Source organism: Xylocopa sonorina, chromosome 18 (assembly GCF_050948175.1).
Source record: "Xylocopa sonorina isolate GNS202 chromosome 18, iyXylSono1_principal, whole genome shotgun sequence".
NCBI lineage: Eukaryota > Metazoa > Arthropoda > Insecta > Hymenoptera > Apidae > Xylocopa > Xylocopa sonorina.
The window spans coordinates 1,451,101-1,477,819 of NC_135210.1; the positions used below are offsets into that span (position 1 = coordinate 1,451,101).

The 26,719-nt window shown below is 41.9% G+C and overlaps 1 protein-coding gene across 4 annotated transcripts in view; it reads right to left on the minus strand.

Moving 5' to 3' along the window:
* Positions 1-2,509: 2,509 nt before the first annotated feature.
* The window catches only part of LOC143431425 (inactive dipeptidyl peptidase 10), a 218,518-nt gene continuing 194,308 nt past the window's right edge, over positions 2,510-26,719 (minus strand). For 3 of the 4 annotated variants that reach the window (XM_076908136.1, XM_076908135.1, XM_076908138.1), the window contains 11 exons: positions 14,595-14,701; positions 11,578-11,776; positions 6,069-6,143; positions 5,602-5,654; positions 4,935-5,498; positions 4,531-4,849; positions 4,269-4,447; positions 3,958-4,180; positions 3,439-3,883; positions 3,159-3,364; positions 2,510-2,983 (listed from right to left, as the gene is read on the minus strand). In XM_076908136.1, coding sequence (XP_076764251.1) covers positions 2,882-2,983; positions 3,159-3,364; positions 3,439-3,883; positions 3,958-4,180; positions 4,269-4,447; positions 4,531-4,849; positions 4,935-5,498; positions 5,602-5,654; positions 6,069-6,143; positions 11,578-11,776; positions 14,595-14,701 — 2,472 coding nt within the window. In that variant the 3' untranslated portion in view covers positions 2,510-2,881. Of the gene's footprint in view, positions 2,984-3,158; positions 3,365-3,438; positions 3,884-3,957; positions 4,181-4,268; positions 4,448-4,530; positions 4,850-4,934; positions 5,499-5,601; positions 5,655-6,068; positions 6,144-11,577; positions 11,777-14,594; positions 14,703-26,719 lie in introns of all 4 variants that reach the window. The other variant, XM_076908137.1, reaches the window with a different exon arrangement.

Below are 26,719 nucleotides of genomic sequence, written 5' to 3' on the forward strand. Positions count from 1 at the left end.
CAAGAAATTGTTTGGTGTCATTGTTGATTCAGAATGAGAGAAACGGGTGTGTAAAAAAATTGGTTACTGGTATCTGGTTTTTAATCATTTTCTCTGATAAATGTAAATTTATTTCTCGTTAATCTCTCGATACGAATTTAGAAAGCAAGATAAAGATATTTTGTGAATAAGCAAGATCGTAGCAGGTGGAGAATTGGTTTCTCGATCATATTTCAGGAACGTCCTCCCATCGATGACTTTTAATTCACGATAATAAGGCAATTTCTTGGCCAGGCGACGCTGCATCGTTTGTACTCTCTACGATCGACATCAAGCACGTAATTTCGATCTAACGATTTGCCACGTCTACCATCCGTCCACGAGCGAGCGTGGATCCCCTCGACGAGAATATTCCGAACGGGTGTTCACCGTAATCCATCGCGTCGCTACCCGTCGAGGTCCCCAGTCACGCAACCTGGCATGGACGAACCACATCAATCACTCGTCTAAGAATTCGTTTAATTAATTATTAGGTAATTTCTTCATCCTCTCCGTTTCTATTTATTATCGTTTGATTAGTTGCACTAGCCTTGATTGTCGGCATTTTAAGGGCTGCTGGGCAGGCAGCGTTTTTATGGCGACGTGCGACTCTCTTCGTTCGAGCGCAACATATTTTTGTTTGTTTTTTTTTCATTTATTTACTCTTATCCCAAAAATCAATCGCAAGAAATTGTTTTAGTCTCCATCGAACTTGCGAGGGGCGAAACGCACGGTGTGCCCGTCTCAACCCTTTCGCCGCTGTCGACTTTCTGCTCGCGAGCAAATCAGATGTTCCGAACGATGTGGGTATAAATTTCGTGCAATTACCATCGCGCTACGGTGAATCTTTCAAAGGCGGATTACGCGAGCGAAGTTCGCCAGCGAAAGGGTTAATTGACTTGGCTCGAAATGGATCTCGCAAGCCTGATCGATCCTTGCCACGTCAACCGAGATCGCCGCTAGTCGGATCACTTTGGGACTCCTCGCACGGTTGACGTTGTTGATCGAGAAAAGGGTAATACGATAAATAGGGGTGTCGTTGCCCGCGACGAAGCCCGTCCTTTCGAACGAGCTAAAGTATTACGGTGAATCTGAACGTTTATCCTAAAGCCTCGCGTCGCTTAATTTACTTAACGATAGTTGTTTAATCTGAGAACTGTGTTTTATAGTATAACTTAGCGGTATAGTACAACAAACGATCAACGACAAACGGGAACACTCGCGGGCATCGTCGAGGGAAACGTGTACCTGCGTCCCCAGGGACGCTTCTCAACAGACGTCCCGTGTGCGTACGGATATATACAAATATCGAAGAATCAAACGGGTGGCGGTTTGAGAAGAGGGGTGCACGGGTAGGTAGAAGAAGGGGTTCGTTCAAATCTCATTCTCTCCACCCTTTCTCCTGTCCTGTCTGTTATCTTCTTTTACGCGTAAGTAACGTTATATCGTACATAGACTAGGCGCGAAGCTGTACAACACAAAACTTAAGACTAGGCGTTCGTTTTTAAAACAGTGAAGCGTGTTACGTCGGTAGGTACCCCTAGACAAGCGTCATCTCGCGGACGCGGCTATCATTTCCTCTAGAAATGAGGGAGGCACCGGTGTATATAGAGTAATATAGTCGCAGGATAATAATAGTACCAGCTGGGAGAAGAAAATACTGTTAGCCAGATCAAACAGTGTGGAATCGTCCCTAAAAATTATTATAAGTAGCAACGAGTGAGAGGGAGAGAGAGAATAAAATTATCAATTTTGAATCCATCAAGAAATTGACAAGCTTTCGAGGGATATAACAAAATTGCTGATTGTACGATTATCCTGCGACGTAACGTAGTTAAAGAAGGAAAATTTGTGAAGGGTGATGTTGCAAGCTCGGCGCGATGTGTCGCAGAAGTTTACGCTGTTGGGAGTAGCTATCATCGGTGGGGAAGGCGGGTGCAGGAAGCTTGCAAGCTTTCCGGTAAGCTCGATATCCTCGGAAGCGGAACGACACATAAACGATTCGAATGTCTGGAGCAGTGGCGAGTATGCGACGGAGGGTCCGTATAAAAAACGTGTGACGCGAGCTTGCAAGCTCGCGCTAATTGTAAGCTCGATACGCTCGATCGTCGTCCGCGGCTGTTACCTTCGCGTGCGCCCCTCCCGGGCAGCGCGTCAGCTTCGAAGGTTTCGCTGTATAAAAAATGGTGAGAGCTTGCAAGCTTGCGAGAAGAAGCGCGACAACACCGTTCATACTTCGGAATCCGTTTCGCGTCGCGGCGCTCGGATCGAGGGCGGTGGCCGAGAGAAGCGTGCGCATCCTCGAGAGTTCGACGCGTCCTAAACTTGAACCTGACACGCCTCTCGATAGCGGGGGTAGACTGTGTGTAGACTAGAGATTTGTCCGGATCGCGAGTCCATAGACGAAAAGTGAGTAAGTTCTTCGTAGCAAAGTGGAATCCGCAGGCTGATGCAGGCGGCTGATATACAACGTGTTACTTGTTTAACAGAATTACTTATACAAACGCAAAGTTTACTTTATACCTTCTGTTCACCACTTGTCCTGCTATGCGTATTCTTTCTATGTCACGTTCGTCTTTAACTCCGACAGGGGCTAGGTAGTATTATTATTAACGTCGTTTCGTTTTACTCTACGCGATTCTCCGGTTCTATCCACCGAACTCTATCTACTTCGTCCGCGTATTTTCCTTTCGTCTGCTTCGTGACGAACAGGACTAGGTTCCCATTCTTCGGATACTTTTCTATCTATTTGGAGTTGGCGTAGTCCTGAACGTCAAGCCTTCTAGAGGAACATCCACGCACGTCCGGGATGTGTCAGAAGTAGGCGAGCTAGAGACAACGAGGGAGTGTTCGGCTTGAGGCACTAGGACGCGTCCAGGGCGAGGCACTCGGCGAGGAAGTCCTCCATGGAACGATAAGCGTGTTCCAACACTCCTGACAAGGCGTGGTCTTCGTCCGCGTAACTCTGTCGAATTACAATTTCAATATACTTTAGTAATGCGTAACAATTAAAGGTCTGAATGGTCAAGACGTAGCATTTCAATTTCTAAACTGTAATTTCGTTTCGATGCAGGATTAAATGTATTGTATAACCGATATTGGATGAATGAAGAAGAAACGGAACCGAAAGAGACACACACCTGGTACCTAAAGATGATACCCGCTTCGGACAGAGCCTTAGCGAAGGCGACGCCGTGCGTATAAGGCGCTGTGAGGTCAGCTAAACCGTGAAGAAGGTAGAGGCTATGACTGGGGACCAGCCTCGCGCGTTGGGTCAGGTCAGCCTCCACGTAACCTTTATAATTTTCAGCTGGGGCGCCGAGGACACGCTCCGTGAACGCGGAATCTAGACGAAAAACACGCGACTCCTCTGACTCGTGTGGCATTTCTCTTTTACCAGGGGAATTTCACGCGACTTACTGTAATAGAGCCAATCCGCGATGGGATTCACGGCGACGCCACACTTGAACACGTTCTCCTGGCTGCCCAACACCATGGCGGTCACGTAGCCACCGTATCCCCATCCCCACACTCCTACCCTGGTGACGTCCAGGTACTTGAGCGTCTTCAACAGGTGCCTCAACACGGTCAACTGGTCCTGGACCTCGACGCCACCGATTCGCCTGAAGAGATCTCGCTTTCCTTGACCCCTGGCGCCCCTTACATCCAGCCTGACGTACACCACGTCGTTGTGACTCGACATGTACGTTCCCCAGTCGATCTTGAACCGATCGGTGACCGCCTCGCTTCCTGGCCGGCCGTTCACTTCGACCAGGACAGGAAACGCTGCGTCTCTGAGCTCTTCTCGCCACGAAGGCGGTAACAATAGTTGCACCTGAGCCTTCCAACCTTGCGGAAGGGGTACCTGAGCGAAAGAATCGAGTCAGTCTCGATTTGGAGTGCAATGGCTGTTGTTATTAAGACCAGACATAAAAATACCTCGAAGCTTCTTCTGGTTGGCAACGCCAATTGCGATAGTTTGTCACCACGCTGGATTCTCGTGTCGTACAACACACGGATCAGTTTGTGAGAGGTCGTCATATGTACAGCGGCCAGGGGTAGTCCCGGACCTTCGCAGTAGAGAACGTAGTAACCCTGAGAATCATCGGTGATTGGTGGACTGACGGAGGCGCCGAAATGTGTGCAGTTGGTGTAATAAAACCTGTCGCGTTAACATTCGCATCGTTAACCTTTACGTAAACGATCCAATTCTTAAGTTAAACGATCCTGAAGAAAATGCGAACACCCACCTGCTGCCCCAGAGAACTTCGCCTAGGTCGCAGGTGACGCAAAGTGGTTCCAACCGCCTAGGGTCGTCAGCAGTCGGATCACGGACGACGTAGAGGTGCCTCTGACCTGGCCTCCTTTCCCTCGTGCCTAGATAGTACACCTGATGGGCTTTGGTGTCCCACGCTAGGATCTCGCTCACCTAACAGCCGAAGAAGACAAGCATTTTTAAAATATCGATTCGTATCATCGATCATCGATCGTTGGCTAATCTCGATGCATCACCTCGTAGCGACCGTGAGAGAGAACCGCTATCCTCTGTTGAGTCAGGGTCACATGTTTAATGTGAGTGAAGTGTTCCTTGTCACCTTCCTGTACAGCAGCGAGCAGCAAGAAGCTATCGCCATCGGGTGCGAATAGAGGGTGAGGCTGCGCGTCCAGCCATTGTCCCTCCGGTGCCCTCTCTGAGTGAGTTTCCTCGCAGTCCCACGAAGGGGCACGACAGGCGGACACCACTGAAAGATTCTGCGATCTGGTCATCCAAACGACGGCCACGTGGCTGGAGTCGCCGCCCACCCAGCCCGCGGATATCAGGTAATATTCCCTATAGAAAAAAAAAGAAAAGAAGAGAGCTCCGAAAGAAATAATCCACATCGAGAAACTTGAAGCTGATCCCGTGAAAACCTTACTGCCCGTCCAAAGCAGGCGGCGGCTTCAGCTTCGTTCTGTACATCGTCGTGGTGTTGGCAGTTCCGTTCCCATTCGACGACGCGTTTGTCACGTTGTTCAGCTCCATTAGCCAGAGTTCGACCTCGGGATTGGCCGATCCGGGCGTGGGATACCTGACGGACCTCGACGGCGGGAAGGAACCTCTTCGCGGCGTAGCCAAAGGGCTGGCGCTGGCTCCGTCCTGACCCGGTGGCGTGCTGAACCAAGGGAATTCCAGGGCAGTGACCTTGGTGTCGTTGAAGCTGGCGAAAAGGAGATGTGTACCGTCCGGGCTAGGCCAGGCCGCTTCCGGCCGCGGCAGCACTTCCTCCTGGTACAGCCAGTCAGGCACGCCGTTGTAGATCACACCAGGAACGCCTGTGTCGGTGATTCGCAGGTCCTCCCCCGCAGACGGTGCCATTCTGACGTAGATGTCGTTCTCAGAGATCATCAGGAGGCCGGAAGTGTTGCCCAACCAGGCGGCGTGCTGCAGTCGCGTTTGCTGCATCCTTCGCGATGCGTGCAGACGGAGGGGCGTGTGGTGGCTGAAAAAGCGAGCGAGCAATTAATAATCGAGAAACAAACGGATGACTGTATACGTGCATACACGTCTTCATAGAACAGGTGCGAGTCGAAGAATCTACTTACTCGTTCGTGACGTCGTAGACTGTGTAATAAGCAGTGAAGGTATTTCTGAACACCTGAAATCGTAGGGTTACTTCGTTACTTTAGATTTCTCGCGAACGCCTAGGATGTTTCGAATGTCTGGTCTTGTTGAACTTGACTTTCATCGCGATTCAATAGTGAGACACTCCGGTACACTTTTCGAGATTATCAGGTATTTATATCTTCGCGGTATATATAAACACGTGAAGGTGTGTGCACGGTAGTTTTTATACCGACCCTCATCTTTAACATTCAAGGTTAATTACGCAACCGGACACGAACGATATTTAAAAGCGCTCCAGTGACGAAACGAAAGTACCATAAATTAGTCGTTATCGCGGCAGTACTTTTTTTTTTCTTCCGTCCCCTCGTTTAATGCAATCAGCACCGGAGGCCTTAATGAGCCGGCGAAGGCCGTGGGAATTGTCCCTCGCGTTTACATTACTCACCGGCTTGACATTGTGCTTGAACAACACGTAACGCAGGTCGGTGCTGCACTGATAGCCTTGGACGTTCAGCTGTCTCTGGAAATAAAACCGAGCGAGATTTATGGTTTTATGTATTCCCCGTTTCTCGAGCCGGCGCGAACTTTACGGCCGTTAACGGTCCTCGTAAAGGCGGTCGATGCTAGAACTTTCGAGGACCGCCAACTCGAAACGCGCCGGTCCACGTGCAATGGCCCCTTAAATCAAACACGCGAACGACGCCGTACTTTCGCGATCGTTCTTCCCCTCGCAGCTACGACTTTGCCCAGCTGGCATCGATCACACCGTTTAATTGCACCCTTCGCGATCACGAACGTTAAGTACGATTTAAACGTTGTTACATTAAACCCACTAACGTTACGTTTAAAGACACCAGATGAGGTACGTTCGCGGTGCACTCGTTGCATCGTGCGAGAGAACTTGGATTTCTTCAAAATCATTTAACCCTTTGCATTCGACGTCTTTCTAAACTTTAGCAATACATAATAAATTAGTACTAAAATAGAAAGTATTGCTAACATCTAGCAGTAATAAAAAATGTCCATTCTAATGGAAAACTTCAGGGAAATATGCATCTCTGAAAAAGTAAACGGTGGAATAAACTTAACGTCCTTAATCACTGATCGATTCTGATGTGACGACCAATGTTAAGTGACATGCTGGGCTCGCGATGTCCCCTCTGAGGGGACATCCGAGTGCAAAGGGTTAAGTGAAATCATCGATCAATCTATTACATACAATTACATTTGCAGGTTTATCTCTTCCTTTCTTTTACCCTCCCTTTTTCCACGCTTACAACGACCGCGTTTTAACCGTTTTAACACGTGAACGTATCGCGAAAACCAGATGTGGCACAACAGTGTACTTCGCGAGCACTTAAGATCGTTTTTCCTCGAAAGTGATAGAGAGTTAAAACAGCCAAACGTTACACTCGTCAAATGAAATTCTGCACTCGAGCGACGCCGTTGAACCCTATTAACGACGAGTGCAACGCTTCCCCATCAGCGGAAGAGTCCTCACCGAGGCGATGAGCGTTTAATCCACCTTCGAACGTTCCCCAGAATCGGCGAATGCAACGGCAGCGATCGTCGCCGGTTCGAAATTACCCGGTGCTCGTTAACCACGATCCTCTGACCGTTATTACCCCTCAATCGTATTTCATATTCCTCGTCGGCGACTGGACGAGGAGGATCCTTCGTTAACGAACGGCAGCAAATTGACGCTGCAGCTTCTCAAAGCCCGTTACCCGCTTACCCCCTTCATAAAGCCCTATCTCGAGGCTTACCCCTCCCTCGTGAAATTATCTGACGTCCATTTAAACCGTGGCCGTTCGAACTTTATTCTCGAAATTAATTTTTCGCAATTTCTCTCTCTCTCTCTCTCTCTCTCTCTCTCTCTCTCTCTCTCCCCTCTCTCTCTCTCTCTTCGCTCCTTTTTCGTCTGTCTCATTTTAACTGGCGATAGTTTCAAGCCCAGTTCACGGGCACGCGAGACGGCTCCATGGAGCGGAAAATGCAATAGCGCCGAGGCGAGCGTGGGAGCGACCCCTTTTCTCTTGAATAAACCGGGGAATACCACGAACTTCGTCTTATATACGGGCCACTCTCTTTGTTTTATGGTGCACCGCTGGCTAAACCCACCCCCTCGACAGATAAGACTAGACACGACGGACGTTTGATACCCGACGCGGTAGACTGTTTATTGCCACCCCTTTCGCTCTGTTCTATGGCTTTCGTTGCTCGTCGTTTCTGTTAATTCGCACACTTAATGTAACCTTCTGCGTGGGAAGATGGCGTTACTGTTCTGAGGCTCTTCGAGCGGTTAAATAGTGGGTTCTCTCATTTAAACGCGATTAACCTCGACGGGATTGATTTTTAAAGGCTGCATTCTTTTCAACATTTTTCAAAAATCAACAACACGTTTATGCTGGTATAATTGGTTTGTTACTCTGACTGGACTGTGTCTGACTTCGACGAGGGTTTCTATTGTTCGGTGTTTGCTCGGAACCAAAGAGTGACTTCTCCACAAGTGACTTCTTCGTGTTAACACCGTAAGTGTGGTTATATAGGGGTGGTGATTTCGCGTCACCTAAGCGTTGGTGCGTTTCATCTCGTGTGTAAGGGTTTAGTGACGGTTTTTTCAGAGTGTTCAGACCTGTCGTGAGTTTGCTCGATGTGAGAAGGTGGAGGGAAAGATGTGTTTGCATTTGTGAGCAATAGGGAAATGATTTAAGTAAAATAAATGGCTAAGTGATTCGTAGATGTACTGGAATGCTTTATTTTATTATTCAACCTGGAGACAATAATGGCTTTTTAGGATCTTTGGATTAGTCTTGAGAACACCACCAACGCCATGACCCAATAAAATGTTTAAGCAAAGTCCCAGAGAGGAATGATGCATTGAACAGTGGGTTCTCTCATTTAAACGCGATTAATCTCGACGGGATTGATTTTTAAAGGCTGCGTTCCGAGAGTTTGATTAATTATGTTCATAAACTGGATGTACGATCCACTTTGGACTTGAATCAGTCTGGCTTCGCGAAATAAAACTATGCCTCTCCTTCGTTAAAGTTTCAATCGCAAAAAGTTTAATTAAAATTGGTTAAAGTTCGTTCAGATATTCTTCTCCTCAACATTGAGTAAGTAATTAAGTCAGAAACAATTTTATTAACACGAATGAACAACTTCACTCTTCGATACTATTTGTTTATCGTTCATAAAGATGCGCAGAAGGATTAAAGTTTAATTGAATTCTTAAATTGTACAGATTGGAAAGAAAAAGGATTGTCTTGGATCTTTCCACCCCTTCGTTTCTTGAACGTGGGCAAGCGATTTGCGATCGCGATCGATTAGAAATCTTTACGATCGACGCGAGGACATCGAGGTTAATACGTTTTTTAAAATGCATTCGAGAGTTTCTCAAATTAACGTTCGCGACCCCTACCTCCATTTCTCTCACTCTTCTGCACGCAATTTCGACAATTGTTCGCGGCAGCTTTCAACGGACTGCTGCTGCAATTTTCGCCCCACTTTTCGCACGAATGTCGAATTAGACACCTCGTATTTTCACCACGCGCTTTCAAAATTCCATTTGACGAATTATCCGAACGAATTGCCTGTTTTCGATGCGAGAACTGGCTTTCTCCTCTTTTACCTGTCTTTTCGAGATGTCTCCGTTAATTGCATTGGCAAAATAATCGAATAAAATTAAATGCTTTGCTCTGTCTTTCTATAAAGTGAACTTGATTAAAAAATGGCTTGTAGTTTATTGGTCAGTATTTAAATATAACAGCTCAGTATCCTTTAAAGCCCCCACTGGTAACTAAATAAATACCAATTGGTCAATGAAATGGATTTAATATTGCTTCATATTGTTCGTTTATTAATTTAACTAACTGACCAAACCTAAGCCGATCCTTTAATAACTTTATATTGACCTTTTTGATATTAAACCCATTCTATTATAGACTCATTGCACATCAAAAAATTATTGACCAATTGGTGTTTCTTTAGTTGTCACTGGAGACTTCGTACATATTTTTAGAGGACATTGACCCTTCATATGTAAATACCAATGAGAAAAGATTAAAATACTATCCAAAATACCAATGAGAAAAGATTAAAATACTAAAACCAAAAGGGATTAATATTGTAGGGTGTGAATGATTTTATTGCGACTGAGTAGCTGTGGAAAACTAAGATATAATTGCGAATATTCAAGGATATTTCAAAATTTATGCATAAGATTAATCTAAATGCTTAAGAATGCTCGATAAGTGAATGCATATAAGGATGTGTCTGCGTAGCACGAGTCAGTTTGAGTTTGAGTTGAAGAAAAGCAACCAAGTAGCTTGTCTGACTAAAACAGCCTAACAATTGGGATTAAAATACCGTTCATTTAATTTATTTTCTTAAAAAAATAAATGTTTACGCTAGGACGAGTATATTACCCGTCTTGGCGTTATCTATTAGGGGCTCTTGCTCGTTTGTAAATATTCCATTAGTCTTAATTCGGTCCAGAGCAGCGATAATTATCTTGAGACTATGGCACTTCTAGTTTTCGGTATTAGAATTTCACTTCTCCGCTTATTACGCGAGAAAACCCTTCGGTTGATTTATACTTTGTTGTGCCATGTATTTCACAGCTGAAGTATCTGTTAAGGTTATCGCTGACTAAGATCGTTTATGGAGACCCACAGAATTTCCGCGTGCATCACTCAAGGGTAACTCGTTGCTTGAGAGTGAGATTCGGTTTGGTGGCGGCCACTTAGTTTAGATTTTGTCCAATAGCGTCGTGGCGACCTCTTGACACTCGCCACTGGAGGGACATCATCGCTTACAGTTTCCCGAAAGTGCATAATTAACCTATCCGTTACAATATATACAACTTCTGACCTGTCACTAACATCCCAGCGTCTAAGGCAGGGCCTGCTAGGTAGCAGCACTGATGAGTCCACTCCAGAACGTTCTTCCCTCTTTTTTCCTTCCTTTTCTCCTCTTTTATTCGCAGCAAAACCGAAGCAACGCGCTTCAGTGTAATTCGACCATTTCCCTTACCACTCGTTATAGTTTGGTTTCCTATCCGTATGTCTCAACCCGTACAACGACGTAGTTAACCCTTAGAACTCTATAGACGCATATATGCGTTTGGCGAAAGTCATTCGTGTAGCTTAAGACCGTATTTATGTGTTTTCTCTAAGTCATCGCCCTGCATTAGGGACGCATATATGCGTTTGTCGATTTTTTCAATCAATATCCAATCATTTTCGTGTAAAATTAATGCAGGGGTACTCGTTAGTAATTTGCCTTCCTTAGGTAGCGGTTGGGCAACATTAAGGTCATAAAAATCCCCGGGAATTTCCGAAACGGAAATCCCATTTTACGTCCCACTCTCTAACCAATTAGATTTCAAAATTATTAATTCCTGTTGTAAATATCAAGTTAAGTTTTTTAGTTGATTGTAAAATTTAATGTTTTAAATTGTTAATGTTTATAATACATAATTTTAATGCTCAAAAATACCAGTCTTTAATTATTTAACCTTCTGCAAAAGAATCACTATAATTTATTACTGTTTACGTCTTGAATAGTCACTTCAGTGTGGCAAAAAAGTATTCCGGTCCCAGCGATGGTAGGCAATAGCCGTGCTTCGTCCCTACGAACCGTTCAGACCAGAAGTATTCAGAGCTCTAAGGGTTAAGAATTGTAGTTTTTAGTTAGTTTTATTAGAACTGACTTAGCGCTCCAACAGTCAATACGTGTCAAATAAATAGTACTACGAAATCGTAAATCATAGTTTTGTTTCTTCCTCCAGCAGGAAGGTGGTCCTCTGGCCCTTAGAGTATAGTTGTTTAGTTAGCACACCACTGTGCAAAATCCAACCGTCGATATCCTTTCCGATAACCCGTGTGCAAACGATAAGTTACTGTTGTGAAATATCCGTTGCTTGTATACGACTATCAGGTAATACGTACGAGTGTGTGATTCGAAACCAAAAGTGCCACGGAATTGTTGCTGGTATCCAAGAGAGTGAGGGAACCGTCGTCAGCTTGATAGACGAACTTGTCGTGGGCAACCCAGGTTGGCGTCAACCTGTGCGGTGTTAGATCATCACGAAGGCACTCGTCTAACGTGAGTCGTCTGCCGCTCCAGTATAACAGCTCGTCGACGTACCTGAAAGTTCACGTTTCATAAGAGTCACGTGTGTAAAATATCGATTTCTCGAATTTCTATGCTTCTAGTTACGCTTGATACTTTGAGAGTTTGAATCAACTCGAATCAATCGAATCAATTATTTGATTTCGTTAAATAAGAGTCGCGCGTGTGAAACACCGATTTCTCGAAATTTTATGCTTCCTGTTACGCTTGATACTTTGAGAGTTTGAATCAACTCGAATCAACCGAATCAATTATTTGATTTCGTTAAATAAGAGTCGCGTGTGTGAAATGCTGATTTCTCGAATTTTTATGTTTCCTGTTACGCTTGATACTTTGAGAGTTTGAATCAACTCGAATCAACCGAATCAATTATTTAATTTCGTTAAATAAAAGTCGCGTGTGTGAAACGCCGATTTTTCGAATTTCTATGCTTGCAATTATATCTGATATTTTGAGAGGTTGCATTAATTGTCGATTACTTTCGCATGAACTTCAGTCAGAGATAATTTACAGAGCTTCCTGGTTAATTTATAAAAAGTTCGCTTTTACTTTTAGGCTCTGAAATTATCAATTTATCTCGTAAAGTTAGCCGACGCTCTGAATGGCAGTGCTTTTAAAGTCCGAGAGTAAACTTTGGTGTTTACGACGGGGATACAGGCAGATGGTGCTGTTTAAAGGTTGCTCGGGGGAAAAAGGGTAGAAAGGGTAATATTATGGAAAGCGAAGAGACGTCCCCGTTCCGTGGCGGCTTTAAACGCGATAAAACGGGGATTTTTCTGGCGGGGCGATGGTGGACATAGAAGGGACGCTCCCTAGCTAAAGCTGGCCACGAAACTAAAAAAGTGAAAGTCGGCTAACACGCTGCCCGAGTCAGCGCGGCGTTTGAACCTGTTTCAAGACTACGAACGAGCTTGATTAGTTTCCTCTTAAACTCCGTAAAGCTCGTTACTAAGTGAATACAAATTTCCAGGGGAACGCGTAATGTGGTGTTAACTTCTTGGACACGATAATTCCCCATCTACGAACTATGAAACCAGCGTAACCGAAAACTGAATGCAACAGTGCAATTAAATGATAGAACGAAGATACGTTTACTGTACTGTGCAAAATATTTAGACTACTTACGTTATATAGCAAATTTACTATACTCATATTCTTGTACAATTATACTATTAATAACTGTTGTAATGTGTTGGTTTTCGTTGGAAATTAAGGTCCTTGACTTCAGCTGACTGCTCATATTTTATATTTCTTTCATATTGATGTTAGATTTCACATATTGGTTAACAAAGTCCCCATTCAAAATCAGTAATAGTCTTAATGAAATCATTATCAAGTAAAGTTTACTAGATGTATTTTAGACTCGAGTATCGTTCGATTTCTTATTTATAAGATGTGAGGATCGCTGCAGAACAGCGACAGTTGATGCGCAGCGATCGTAAAGTGGAAACATTTCTTTCTTAATATTTTTCTTTAATATTTTTACTTTTTCTTAACAAATATATTTGTTGGTTTTCATTGGAAACTAAATACAAAAAAGAATCTTTTGTCCTTGAATGAGAAGAGATGACATTTCCTTTCAGATATATATTTCTAAAGTTTGTTTATATAAAAGGCGATAGAGCCTTGCGCACACACATGATTAGTAACCGATGCTTTAGGTCATCGGCTCTGTATGCTTTAATTTTAGTTCAGTTCTCTAGAAAGAGTGCAAGGAAAGGTCACTTCCAGTGCATGGAAATAAAGAAATATTATAGAAAAATAAATTGCTATTAGTTATTTATAAAACCCATTTCTAACACTATGCAATGTTATAATGTTTTCTGGTAAATAATCTAATATTTTGAGTAGCCTCTTTTGACCTTAATTACAGCGTCAGCTCTTTTTATTAGGTCGATGCAAAAGGAATGTCGGTTTTCATATGGTTGAACTTTATCTCTAAAATTTTAATAAATTTTATGATAAATATCGTCAATATATAGATCTTTTTGAAGCCTAGAATCTGCTCTTTATTTTAATTACAAATATTATTAGGTCGATGCAAGAGGAATATTGGTTTTCACATGGTTGAACTTTATCTTTGAAATTTTAATAAATTTTAAAATAAATATTGTAAATATATAGACCATTTTAAAGCTTAGAATCTCTTTACTTTTATTAGAAATATTATTATATATATTGACAATATTTACTATAAAATTTATTGAAATTCCAATGATAAAATTCAACCATATAAAAACTAATATTCCTTTTGAATCAACCTAATTTCGTATAAATTATTAATAATTTACTACACGTGCATTCCATGTGCAAAATAATTACATCGCAACCAAATGTTCGAATCTACACCATAGTAATTAATACGCATCATTAACATTGATCGACTCAAGTACAAAACATAAAACATTTACACAGTACTGTATCCTCATTAATTACTTCGAAGCAAAACGTGCGAAAGGAAGAAAACAACAAATCTGAACCATTAGAAATGTCTCCTTCATTATCGAACGTCGCCTTGCTTACGTAAGAAGATAATTTCGTCTACTAAGGACCTGGTAGAGTCTCTTCAGAGTCGACAAATCAGATCCCTTCCACTTCTTGGAAGTCCTCCTTCTTCTTGGGGTCGCGAGCTCGTCGATATAAAAAGGACCAAGAGATTTTATCCCGATACGAGAATCAGACCGGATCAATTTCGTCGGTCTACACCGGATAACGCATTTCCGACTGCTTAACTGTGTCCCCCACCTCACCCCCGGAAACTATCAGGTCCAAGTGATCATGGAGCCGATAACGAGAGCGGGACGGAAGGGAAAGGAAACGGCGGAACACTCACCCGAGGAGGTAAATGGCCGTGACGATCCCAGCGATAACGAAGCCGATCACCAGCAGCGAGAAGATTATGCTCCGCCAGTTGTGGCCGCCCTCCGCGTACGTTAGATCCTGTGAACAGACCAGAGTTCCTCCTCGTCAGTGATCGATCGGTCCGGCAGCAACGGCTCTACCAAATGCACAAGCTTTTGCATGCACCCCGCGAACCCATCCGAGGAAGGACGTACGTTCACGATCGACACCAACAACACGTTCATGCTGGGATAATTGGTTTGTTACTCTGACTGGGTTGTGCCCGACTTCGACGGGGGTTTCTATTGTTCCGGTGTTTGCTCGGAACCAAAGGCTCCGCCAGTGACTTTTCTGTGTTAACACCGTGAGTGTGGTTATTTAGGGGTGGCGGTCTCGTGTCACCTAAGCTTTGGTGCGTTTCATCTCGTGTGTAAGGGTTTAGTGACGGTTTTTTTAGAGTGTTCAGATCTGTCGTGAGTTTGCTCGATGTGAGAAAGTAAGGGAAAGGTGTGTTTGCATTTGTGAGGAATTGGGAAATGATTTAAGTAGAATTGATGGCTAAGTGATTCGTAGATGTACTCGAACGCTTTATTTTATTATTCATTTCGGAGGTTTGTGCAATAATGCCTTCTTAGGCGGTTCATATTAGTCTCGAGGGCATCTCCAACGCCATGGCCCAACAGAATGTTTGAGTAAGGTCCAAGAGAGGAGTGAATGCCGCGAAGAAATGCACACGACCCTCTTCGTCCACTTTATGCACTCTGCTATTTGATATATATATAATCGATATATTCGATATATGGATCGTTTATTTTGAAAGTGGTGTAAGTCCTTTTTTAAAAAAGATGAGATATAACGTAATTTATGCTTAATTTAGTGTAAACTTTTTTTGTTTATAACTAGTTAGTATTTAATATCTTAAAAAATGCCTATGCTTTGCTTTTTCAATTAAAAATTGGCCGGTAAAAGAAATTGCGTAACCATTGATTATGAAAGTGGTGTAAGTCCAATTTCTGTTACCTTATATACCTCCTGTGTATCATAAATATTTTAAAACACTGCCACATGAAGAGCATAAATAATTAATAATACCAATATCTTGTGTTAAGTTTAACAATATATAAATATAATTAACGTTCATAATAAAAAATGCTAATCCTATTTTATTTCCTGTTATTATTTATAAACAAAATTGGATTAATATGAGACATATTTTAAGTGATATTTGTTATTTCAAAATTGAAATTAAACGATATTCACAATTGACTAATTATGAAAGTGGTGTAAGTCCATTTGCAGCCTGAAAATTGTAAATTATTTTAGTTAAATTCGCCTAAAAGAAATTCATATAATCATATTACAGATTGATAAATTAGTACAAATATTCCCAGACTTCACATAATTAATCTATATTTTTTAATTGTCAGATCTGCTAACATTCAATGTTCTCGAAACAAAAGAAAATGGACTTGCGTCACTTTCAAAATAAACAGTCCATATTTCCTACATATTTGCGAGAATTTGGATCAGGTGAATCAATAGAAAAGTTTGAAATATTCAGCGATATGTTAAGTTTCGAGGGAGGAATCATTTTATGGTAACGTCTCGCAGAGTTGAATTTTATGGGACCAGAAGTGTAACGTTTCACGATGCACTGACGAGTTTCTGGAAACCGAAACGGCTTGTGACTAAAATTAATGGCAGTGCTGCATCCCCCATTCCATATAACGATTTTTATACCTTTCTCATAAACCAGGAAATGGCTGCTGACATTAAGCTTAAGGATTATACGTTGCACAAATATAGAAAAGTATCAAAGAAAAGAGAAGACTCGTTGTATTAAATTTTAAGAATTAAGTAATAGATCGTGTAAAAAATAATTTATTTCTAAATAAGGCATAACGAGAAGACGTGTGTACTCTAAGCGTTCTAGGTATGAATTGTTTAAAAACTCAGAGAGAGGTCCCTTCACTTTCATTTTTTAATCTCACTCTCTAAATTCGACGTCGAAAAGGAGAAAGAAATTCTTAAAAACATCCTTCTTAACCCTTAAAGACGAAAAAAGAAAATTTGGAGTACGAGACATATGTATACTGTCCTCACTCATACAACTCGAATTTTTTAAGATTTGAAGCTCTACAAAAATGAATCCAAGAAGTGAAATTAGCTCGACTGAGGATGAATTTGATTTTAAATCGTTGAAAAACGAGATCAATCGTATCTCTTCGCCTCGAGGATTAAGTACATATTACCACCTTGCGTCACGAGGTGCAACGCGGCTAGAATGGTCGCTGAAAAATATCATCAAGTAAAAATATAGATTACTACAGTTCCACAGTGCCTACGTACGAGTCTCCCTTAACCAGAACTAATACCAATCTATTGTAATATCGCACACACGATTCTTCATTTATTTCTAAAACGATAAAACAACAAAGTCCAGTTGCGCGAAACGATAAAGCTACGGTCCAATTTGTTTCCACGATGAACGAGACCGTGTTTAGGGGTGTGGATTCGTAGTGGTGCGATCGGTATAGCGATAGGACAAAGGATAACCAAGAATCCCGCGGAGAGGTGCGTGTCACGGCTGCGCTATGCATATTGCATTCGGGTTATGCGCGCAACGTGCAGCCTGGTCCCTGTTTGCAGGGCTAAGCCGGATGACACGTACCGTACGTGTAATACATCGCGCCACGACTGGATTTTCGGGACCTGTTTGAATCGCCACGCGAGCCCTCCGACGCACACGCGTATCTGCACGATCCGATCTCCGGTGGGAGCTATCGATTCCAGCCTTGAACGGGGCTAATCCGCCGGCCGTTTGTTTCGAGCCGTTTATCGCGTGAACGATCATCGCGTGGCGCGTCTCGATGAAATCGAGACGCTCGTTGACTTGTAGCTAATCGACGGCTCGAGCGAAGGTAGATTGGTCACCGGTTTTGGATTATTCTCTGTCGTTAAGGTAAAAGCTGGGGGTGTCAATTTTAATCGAATTGCTTCAACCGTTTGAGCTCCAGAGGCGAGGTTTAATCGTCGACTTGAGTTCTTTAAGATTTGTAGCTCTACAAAAATGGAGTTCAGAAGTGAAATAGGCTCGAGTGACGATGAATTTAATTTTTAATCGTTGGGAAATGGGATCAATTGTATCGATGAAGAAATTAGTGATAGAGAAAGTGTTAGCAGTGGTTGAGATTGTGACATAATATTAGAGTAATAAACAGCGAATCCGAAAGTGACAGTGATGATCTACAACCACCCAACAACCCACCGTACGACCCACATTTTCTCATAGACAAGATGCGCCATACTATTCAACCACCTTTCTTACTTTCTCACGTTTACGGGAGAAAAATAGTCTTGAGGATGAAAAATAGGGCTAGTGGTAGGTAGAATCTGCTTCGATAATTAATGAATTTAATTTACGTTTGTCTCTCTCTCTCCCTCTCTTTCTCTCTCTCATACACGCACAGTGTTCACATTCTACAACTGTAACATTTATGAACTGAACTGAGAATACTAGATTATTGAAAATATGAAGATGGATTCAATTATGACGCCTAGTCCAAGAGAATAAGTAGGCGCAAGAATGCAATGCGCCATTTGTAATCATCCAATAAGCCACCCTTGCTCTATTTTAATCATTCAGAATGAACACCTTAAGATGAATCTAGCGAAATACTATCAAGAATAAAATTCATACCCAGCGAATTAAAAATAAAACAGACAAGATATTAAAATACAACGTTTTTGTAAGTTAATTTGTATATAAAGTCATTTTACGTTTTATAAGATACATTTGTGCAAATCATCTCGAGCTGCTACCTCGCCCAACTCAAAAAGTTGTCGAACGCAAAGGGTCTTCGATATTTGATATCGACAAGCAACTGTCACACTGCCAAACGCAACTAACTACGTATCACGTCGTAGACTTGATTTCGAGTCATATTTACGATCGATACGACGAGATCTCGAGGGCTCCCGCGTAATAAATTGTCCCATAACGAGTGAATTATGAAAGCTTCAAACAGCCACGGCTCGAAGCCTCCCTTGTCCCCCTTCAAAGCCTGATCATTAAATTTCCAGGTGTTTGCCTCGGAAAAACGTTTCACTCGCGCGAGTACAAGAGACGCAAAAAAGAAAATCGCGCGATAAGTGTCCCCTCGAATCCTTTCGTTATGTTTCGAGCGTTTAAAGGACGCGATCGAAATGTATTCCAGCCATCGTCGACAGTTCCATCCCGTGCACAAACGATCGATTCTCCCGTCGATTAGTATCGCCATCAGATCTCGATGATCGCTTTCGAACGAGTTGTTTATCGCGATGAACAATTGTTTCATCCCCTTTCACCCCATTCTCTATCGTTTCTCATGCGTTTACCTCCTCCGTCCACCCATTCACTCTTTCGTTCCCTCCACATCTCATTCCCAATCCTCCAGTGCTTCCCTCACTCTCTCGTTCTTTAATGTCTCCGGTAGAGAGAGCTGATCGATTCGACGCCTTTGAATTCCAAGCATGCTACCGTGCACGTACGCCGCACGAGCAGGATATAATGTTTTCGATGCGGGATACGTAGGATCCGGGGCGCATCGTGGCGCAACGTGACCGTCGTACATTTTATTTGCTGGTGTACGCCACCGTTCAAAAGCTCGGGGTTGTAACGGACTTTAATGAACGCTCTCTTCATAAACTAATTTTTTTTTCTTCTAGAGTCTGTTGCGATGGGTTAAAGTTCAGGAGTGTTGGGGTTAATAAGAAGAGGTGGATTCTGTGTGAGTATAACTCAGAAAGGAGACTTGGATACTAATTCTTTTCTCATCTAGAGTCTGCTGCGTTGATTTAAAGCTCAGGAGTGTTGGGGTTAATAACAAGGGATACATTCTGTGTGAGTATAACTAAAAAAAAGACATAAACTAATTCTTTTTCTTTTTAGAGCTTGGGGTTAATAAGAAGAGGTGGATTCTGTGTGAGTATAACTCAGAAAGGAGACTTGGATACTAATTCTTTTCTCATCTAGAGTTTGCTGCGATGGCTTAAAGCTTGTGAGTGTTGGGGTTAATAAGAAGGGGTGGATTCTGTATGAGTATAACTAAAAAACAAGACTTAAACTAATTCTTTTCCTTTTTAGAGTTTGGTACAATGACTGAAAGCTCAAAAGTATTGGAGTTAATAAGAAAGGATGGATCCTGTACCAGTATAACTTAGAAAGAAGACTTGAATATTTGATTAACAGTACGTTCGTCTTATTCTACTTTCTCATTACTGCTGAATTGCTCCCCCTTTGATTACCACGTTGATCCATCATCAATGCAAAAGATCACCTACGAAATTGGCTGGCGTTGTTGCTCAGTAAGTTTGCCATAACACTGAGCACAAGCTCGTTTTCTGTGTACTCGAATATTATCAGAAGGTTCGTGCTCGCGATTCGGGATTCAATCGAGGAAAGAACGTACGAGAAGAGGGTTGCGGTGAAAATTGAATGGCACCCTGAGACGGCGCGAGGTCTGAGGTCTCGATAACGCGATCCGTGAACGAGTTTTATTCGTGAATTCGGTATACGTAATTCGAGAACCGGCTCTCTGTGTTTGCAGTTATGACGAGGAAGATTGAATATGAGCGTAGCTACCGCGTGCTCCACTTTCTTGCGAAAGAGCAATGCTATCAATGTCTGCTCAGGGATTGATATCGCCCTCGTAGCGTCAAGCGAATTTCAGGAAATAAAATATCCTTCAATTTATGTATTAAATTACATTGTATCAACGTGAGACTGCGTATTGTGTTAGGTTGTAACATACGAGATGTTCGATTTTGGTTGATCAGTATTTCAAACTTTATTTTAACAAGAATCATTAAAATTTTTGGACACATTTTGTACGTAATAGTAAGTGCAGATTTTCTTTTGTCCAATTTGGTCTGTACTTGCTTCGTTTGCTTATGCAACCTCACAGATTTACGATAAGTTTCCTGACATGAATCAGCGCAATTTCTGCACCATTTTCTTGTGGAAAGGTGATAAGAACGCAACAGCTGTTGCTCGAAACATTAACGCTGCATTTGGTAACGATGCAGTTATATACAATGCTTATTTTGATGAAAACTATTGATAATTAAAGAATTTGTATTCATTTAAATTTTCTCCTAAAAATTATCAAATTACAAGCTAATATCCTATTTAAAGGTAAAAATAAATAACGAGCAGCACGGAAAGAAAAATGGAAAAATAGAACAAGTAACAGCAAGCCTTGACACTAGACTGTGTCCCAAATCCGACACACATATGTACATATTAAGAAAAGGAAAACGATGGCAAGGATTAAATATAGTTACAAAGTCAACTAATTCAACTAGTTTAACATAACAACAGTCATTTAGTTTAACGAAGATTTCACGGAACTTTGTACATTTCATCTTCCAATTACCTTCGTATTATTACTTTCACAACAAACTTTCCAATCCCCTGGGGCAAATCTTCCCCTCTGCTTTCTTTATAAATAACAAACCCTGCATCCTCCGTTCTGTTTTTAGACCATTCGCAACTACGGTTCGATTCGAATAGGTTGATTCGTGGGAACGAACCGCAACTTAAAAAGACGATACCAGTCTGGTTCGTCGCGGACGGCCACGAAGTAAGCTACTCGCGAGAACAGGCGTCACGATCGTTGAAAACCCGTTCAGAAGTTGCGGCGAAATACGCTCCGCGCGGCAATGCCACTCTGAATAGCAAAACAGCGGTGTACAACGCTGCTCGGTTGGTATTAGCGTGATACAAAGAGGGTCGATGGTCGCGAGTGGTGCGAGTGGAGGTCGCGCGTGGAAAATATAATATTCCCTGTACGACAGTGGCGCGATAGCGTGAAGAAAGTACGCGGCTGGGTTGCGAGTCCTTCCATACAGTCTCTGACGCCTCTTCTGTGTGCCTTATGCTTCAGGAGATAATGCATCGTCTGTTTCGTTTGTGAGACATTGGAAATGAATTCTTGAGCCCGTGAGAGTTTGCGTTCGAGTTTTGTTGGAATAAACGCGGTGTTTGTGTTCAGATGAATACGTGATATCTTGGCTTTATTTATTGGAGAATTTTATACAGTTGCAAACGATTCTTTGGTATTTACTTACAAGGGAACAGCAATAACATTTTGAGATCGTCGCACTTGTAGTTTCCTTAGTCTTTAGAATTTAACTTTCTTTCTTTATTGTGCTAGCAGACTTAAAATCATTAGCCACGTGAATTTCAGAGATCAAGTGTCTCTTGAAGTTATCGTCTCTTTTTTATGCATGTAAAAGCTAAATTATTGATTAATCGACGAAACTAATAGTTCGTCAAGTTTAAATGATACGCGTGCAGAAATTATAGTGTATATGCATTTTGAAGCAAAATTCGCAAAGAAAATTATTTGCAGAGACACAAAATGCAAATAACGTGGATATAGCGACATAAAACATTTACTGCTTTTATCCTGGGTAATATTAGACAGGGTGTGCGAACGATAAAACGAAAATTATTCGAGAACCGGGGACACGAGTAGCCCCGAGTGAAAAACCATAATCTTTTTCCGCGGATAAATCTGAATTCCAATGGACGCGTTATCCTTCTACTTGAATAAAAATGGACACGTTATATCCCATCTAAGGAGACAGAAGACGGGACTGATTTCAAGAACAATTCATATTTTATTTGCCTCGCTATTCAGTAGCCATTTTCGTCCAAAGACTCGAGGTTACGGAAACTTCCTCGATTCACTCGATAAACCATCCACGATCCTTGAAAAACTCAAGCTGTAAACCTCTTTCGCTCAGAATTCTACTTTACGTAATCGAATTTATAAAATAAATCTTTCTAAATTCGCGACCAGTTTACTGGTTTCAAAAAATATCGTTACACGTGGTTCTATAATACGGTGGACGAGCTTACAACGACCGTTTTAGGCAATTAAGTCCCTCCGTCGCGTTACGTATCCGCGTTCCACGTTTTCGTTCTTGCGCCGCATCGATTCTCGATACGCGAGTCGTAGGACGCGCTCACGGTCTTCCGGTGGGAGTTGAACGTTTTCTATATCGAACGCTGCCACTCTCGAGCAGCCTCTGGTTTATATTCCAGGCTACGACGCACGGCTTTCTCCTGCGGGGGCGTCGCCAGCCAGGAATTCGAAGTCCGAGATGGAATATTTTCATCGCAGAGGAACACCAGACGCTCGAATCACCCTATTGTGCTGTTTCGCGAGTTGCAACGACGAGGAGAGGCGAGGGCTGCGCGATGGCCGCGTGCCCGTTGCCAATTGACGTATCGTTGGGCCAGAATTAATCGACCGTGCAGATAATGGTCGCAGTCGAACGTTTCGGGACTCGATAACGAAACATGCCGAATAATTCCGCTGTAATTACAGCCCTCGTTCCCGGTTTCTTCGATAATGAACGCCTAGCCCGCTTTCCATTTGTTATCAGAGGGGATCGAAACGGTTTTTAGAACGTTCTTATTAACCGTTATGGCTGGGATTTTTTTTTATCTGCAGATAAGCTTGCAATGCATTAATTTTGATATTTCTGGTTACTAATGTTGCCAACAATTTATTAATATTATTATTGGTTATCTCTCAGACGTTATATAATAAGATGTATAACCATCTAATGAAAAACTAAAAATTGCTTGGTAAAATATTGACATATTAATTGTTGACTGTAAATATTGATATATTAATTGTTAACTGTAAATATTGCTATATTAATTGTTAACCGTTTATAGTTTGAATTTTTTTATTTACAGATAAGTTTGGAATGCATTAATTTTGATATTTCTGCTTACTAATGCTGCCAACAATTTATTAATATTATTATTGGTTATCTCTCAGACGTTATATAATAAGACGTATACGTCAACTCATGAAAAAGCTAAAATTGCTTGGTAAAATATTGATATATTTATTGTTAACTGTAAGTAACTTGCTTTCTAGTTTGTCTGTTCGTACAAATTTTGCAATTGATTTTGGAATTGATATCATCAATCATATGGAATTAAAAGATTTGATATGGAAAATGTGGGTCGCCTGTAATAGATAATCGATGCATGAATGGATCGTCTAAGTCGCTAACAATTTTATTGCACGCGCCCCACGGTTTTCGTTTTAAATTTTACAACTACTTTCATAATTATTAAAACTTCGCAATAATAAATTTTCAGGATTGTTTACAGATAAGAAACTAGAATAAGAACTAGAAAAATGATTTTACAGTTTTTAGTACACTTTGAAAACATGGTTCATTAAAAATTTCTTTTACGCAAATAATTATTCACAATTTCTGTCTTCACAGATTATTTTATGGATCACGGATTGATGCCTCGAATTTGCACGACGTTGGAGCAAGGTTTCTATTGGGTATATATTTAACGAAATTACTTTAGAGAATACACAGACTGTCGAAAATGAATTCCCAAAATCTTAACAAGACTGTCCTGCAATTTTAGCGATTCCTTTAAATATAATAATTGCTGATTGATCACGCGTGGATGCAGATTGTTTAAAGAACCCTAAACTTCGAATCCTCCTTCGCGTTCATCCGTGACGCATCGCTATACATTGATCAGATCTATCCTTGTAACAGATTTACTTTCCAACCATGTTACGCGGCGATGGTATCGCGGGTGCTTAAAAATATATCATTCATAACGTTGCGATGTGTACGTGGCTGCATCTACGTGTGTCTTCTATTTCTACACAATAGCGAGCGAGCCTAGCGCGCGGTTGTTAATCTTCGAAGGAGTTTTACGAAATTCACCGTGGCGAGGCTCGCGTTTGCCGCGTTTCGGTAAATAATGGGCGGACGTTAATGTAACGCGACGAAAAAGGGGGAGAAACGGACGCTTACAGCGGAACACCGTTATTCACGCCCCTCGTAACCGCGGTATTTGCATGTTCACAACGGTTCCACGGTACCCGATGGAAATAACCCCGTACACCTTCGAAATCCCCGGCGGTCACGAAACGTTTCCATCGAGCTACAACTTTCCCGCTTTTTCGATATTCAAAGCAAGAACAGTTCGAGCAGCCATGAACGCTGCCTAGGTTGCATTCGATTCGAATCGCGTATCTGATCGAAACGATTCCGTTTCTTATGAATAATTGCTGTTATTGATCTGACGCTCTATCAGTTGTTTGCTATTTCTCTTTTATTTTTCTAAGGGATAGTTTTCAGAATTGGAAACGCGCATCTGATCGAAACGATTCCGTTTCTTATGAATAATTGCTGTTATTGATCTGACGCTCTATCAGTTGTTTGCTATTTCTCTTTTATTTTTCTAAGGGATAGTTTTCAGAATTGGAAACGCGCATCTGATCGAAACGATTCCGTTTCTTATGAATAATTGCTATTATTGATCTGACGCTCTATCAGTTGTTTGCTGTTTCTCTTTTATTTTTCTAAAGGATAGTTTCCAGAATTGGAAACGCGCATCTGATCGAAACGATTCCATTTCTTATGAATAATTGCTGTTATCGATCCGTTTATCGGTTGTTTGCTATTTCTCTTCTTCTTTTTTTTAGTTTTCTAAGGGATAGTTTGCGGAACATTGGTGTCGACCTTGAGTTGAAACCGTGGAACGTTGATCGCAGACTTTGTTGAGTGATTTGTGAATACGTTGAACTTTGTTTGTTGTTTAAATATATATATTTAATGGGCTCATTATCAACTATGAGATATCACGGGGTTTGCGTTACAAGTTTAGATTGACTACAATTGGAATAAGTTTATAGCCATTTCAGTTGGGAGTTATTAGCAAGGATGGTCTGTAAATGCCATTTCAGTACTATATCTGTGACTTGATATTTAAATTTTGAGAAATTCAGATTCAAGACGCTCTAAATTTGTCTGGCAGTGAATGAGTTGACTCGATGAGAAGAGCCAAATTGACTGCACGCTAGATACTCATAAGATTGGCACGGTAACAATAACGCAAGATTTTCTACTGAAAAATAGAAGAAGAGTGCCGTCGCACTGTTTGGAACTTTGAGACGTAGAAATTGAGAAGTATCATCATGATGCTTGCAAGTTGGGGCTTCGAAATTGAAAACACCATTGCGCTGGTTGCAAATTTGAGGCTTGGCAATTCAGAAGCACTATCGCACTGCTTGGAACTTTGAGATGTAGAAATTGAAAAGCACCATCGCGATGCTTGCAAGTTTGGGGTTTAGAAATTGAAAGCACCACTGTGATGCTTGCAAGTTCACAGCTTAGAAATTGAAAAGCACCATCGTACTTCTTGGAACTTTGAAGCGCAGAAATTGAAAGCATCATCGTGATGCTTGCAAATTTGTGGTTTGAAAATCAAAAGCACCATCGCGATGCTTGCAAGTTTGGGGTTTAAAAATTGAAAGCACCATCCTGATACTTGCAAGTTCAGAGCTTAGAAATTGAAAAGCACTATCGTACTGCTTGGAACTTTGAGACGTAGAAATTGAGAAGCATCATCGTGATGCTTGCTAATTTATAGCTTAGAGAATCAAAAGCACCGTCACGCTACTTGGAACTTTGGGGCATAGAAAATGAGAAGTGCCACCCCACTACTTAAAATTTTGAAACGTACAAATTGAGAAGTACCATCGCATTGCTTACAACTTCCAGACATAAAAATTGATAAGTACCTTGATAACACATGTCGAGATCAAGAGAATCAGATGTGCAAGGTTTTCTAAAGCTTAGCCATTTTTCGCGTGCAATTGAAATTGGCCACTGAGAACAGTCTCTCGAATGCAAGGGGTTACAACAACGATCGCTCGTTACACGCGAAACGTCTTCAGTACGAGCAGATACGGCAAACGCGGTGGTAACGATAAGCCAGAGCTGGCTTTCACGGAATTTCTTTCCGCTCGATTTCATTGACGGAGGAAAGGGAGAGTGGGCGGGAAATTTCGCGAGATAACGTACGTTTTATTGGCTGGCACGATACGTTCGCGAGGATATCGGGGTCACGGCTCAGGAATCCAACCGGAGAGCTTTATCGGATTCTAGAAGTTCGCAGAATTATAGGCGCGTGCACGATTTCGTTTCGCTTGCTGCAGAATTTTTCATCGATTCGAGAGCGCGCCCCCTTGTTTCCCCTGGAATTCGAATCCAGTAAAAGTTTCTCGTCCG